The sequence below is a fragment of the Octodon degus genome, unplaced genomic scaffold (genome assembly GCF_000260255.1).
Source record: "Octodon degus isolate 3935 unplaced genomic scaffold, OctDeg1.0 scaffold00019, whole genome shotgun sequence".
Taxonomy (NCBI): domain Eukaryota; kingdom Metazoa; phylum Chordata; class Mammalia; order Rodentia; family Octodontidae; genus Octodon; species Octodon degus.
In genome coordinates this window covers 12150719-12152754 of record NW_004524595.1, presented here as the reverse complement: position 1 = coordinate 12152754, position 2036 = coordinate 12150719, and the positions used below count along the sequence as shown (strand labels likewise).

At 38.9% G+C, this 2036-nt stretch overlaps 1 protein-coding gene across 1 annotated transcript in view; it reads right to left on the bottom strand.

Moving 5' to 3' along the window:
* Ldah (lipid droplet associated hydrolase) overlaps positions 1-2036 on the bottom strand; it is a 67341-nt gene that overhangs the window by 49496 nt on the left and 15809 nt on the right. Inside the window, exon 2 of the mRNA XM_012513883.2 lies at positions 5-160. Coding sequence (XP_012369337.1) covers positions 5-158 — 154 coding nt within the window. The 5' untranslated portion in view covers positions 159-160. The remainder of the gene's footprint in view (positions 1-4; positions 161-2036) is intronic.

Sequence of the window (2036 nt, the reverse complement as noted above, 5' to 3'; positions counted from 1 at the left end):
TTACCAGGAATGATCAAAAGAAGTGTCTCTGGCCTGTTGACACCTTGATCATTACTGAGGTCAGTCCAGTGCCCACATTTTATAACCAGTGTTTCCACTCCACCACACTGTACGAATTCCTCATGCACAGGAACTTCTTCCTCAACTTTTGAATCCATTTCTAAATAAAGGGAGACAAGCAACATAAAGAATTATTAAATTTAAAATCATAAATCAAAAATAATATTGAAGATTCGACCCAGAGCCCAGAACCAGTGTATGAGTGGGACTGCCCAGGGCCTCTGGTTCCTTATTCGACCTAGAACCCAGGCCAGATATGTAAGTGAAGCTATCTGGGGCCCAATGGATTCTCATTTGAGCCAGTGCCCAGGCCGGGGATGTGAGTGGAACTTCCTCCATCAGACAGGCTGGGTGTGGAACCCTACAGCAGAACTCCCTGCAAAGAGGCTAGAGGCAAGACCACCCAGCTGATCTAGGAGGAGAACATCTTGCTAGAGTGGCACAGAGGGTTTACCTCCAAGGGCTGCAGCACGAAGAAGTGGAGCACAGCAGTCAGACCCAAGCCACACCCACCTGGATGAGTTTGAATTTCATAGATTTGAACCTGGTGGTAAGATAAGTCTATCAAAGCTCTACACCAAAGGTCAGAAGACAGTGCTATACAAAATGACAAAGAGAATGAGTAAAATGCATTCTCAGGCCCCAAGCCCAACCAGAACAAATGCAGAAGACAACAGCACAGAAGAAATTGAAAATCACACACTTGAAATCTCTGAAATAATTGCGTCTCAATAAAGAAACAACTGCAGAAAAGTATAGAGGAAATCAGATCAGAAATAATATCTGAAGCACAAAAAAGAAATGATAACTACAATGAAATAAGTACTCAGTGCTTCTAAAGAAGACACTGAAAAAAAAATAGAGAATAGAAAAATGATGGAATCCTTGAATGAGCAATGTAGAAAAGAAATAGAATGCATGAAGCAGATTCAAAGTGATACACAGGAAATTAAAACCTCAATTGCAAGCTGGTAAAACCATTTGAATGAAAGTTAAAACAGACTTTCAGACCTTGACACTGTTGTAGCTAGTGAAAAGATAAGAATAGATCTCTTAAAAACAACTAAGATACAGGAAAAATAATCCAACATCTGCAAGACGATGTAAAGTTGAACATGAGACAATTAGGCATCAATAAGAAAGGAGTCAATACAAATGATATAAAAAGAATATGAACAGAATAGCAGAAAACTTCCCAAAAATGGGGAAACAATCTGACATTCAAGTAACGAAAGCATACAGAACTCCAAATAACATCAACCCAATTAAAACCACACCTGGACATATAATAATCAAGATCCCAGAAATTCAGCACAGGAACAGTATACTAAAAGTCACTAGAGAAAAGAAACAAATCACATTTAAAAGAAAACCCATCAGAATAACAGCAGATTTCTCTTTACAGACTATCAAGTTAAGAAGAGCATGGAGCAAAGTACTTTAAGTCTTGCAAGAAAACAAATTCCAACCCAGACTGATGTACCCTGCAAAGTATGATGGAGAAGTGAAACATTTCCATGACAAAGAACAACTAAAGAATTTCATGACAACAAAGCCAACCCTACACAGACTACTAAAAGATATTCTACGGAGTGATCAAAATGACCACAACTCTATGAACGAGAATGGAAAGAACCCACCAAATAGGGCATACAATTAAACACAGGAGAAAAAGAGATATACAAAACCAAAATATCTCCATCAGTATACTCTACAAATGGACTTCTCCTGCACCCTATGGGCATGATTCTGTTTGGGTCTACAGGGTGGGTATCAAGGAAATAGCAGGAGCTCAGTCCCATGAGTGGCACCTGGCCACCAGTAAGCGTCATAGACACTGTCCATGTCCACAACACACTAGAATTTGTGCAATAACCTATCCCCAAACTATTAGAAGTGCTGGTCGTATATTTGCCATTGCAGTATTTATGTTATGTTTTTTTTTCTTTTCAAAGTTTTATTGATAAACATAAAGC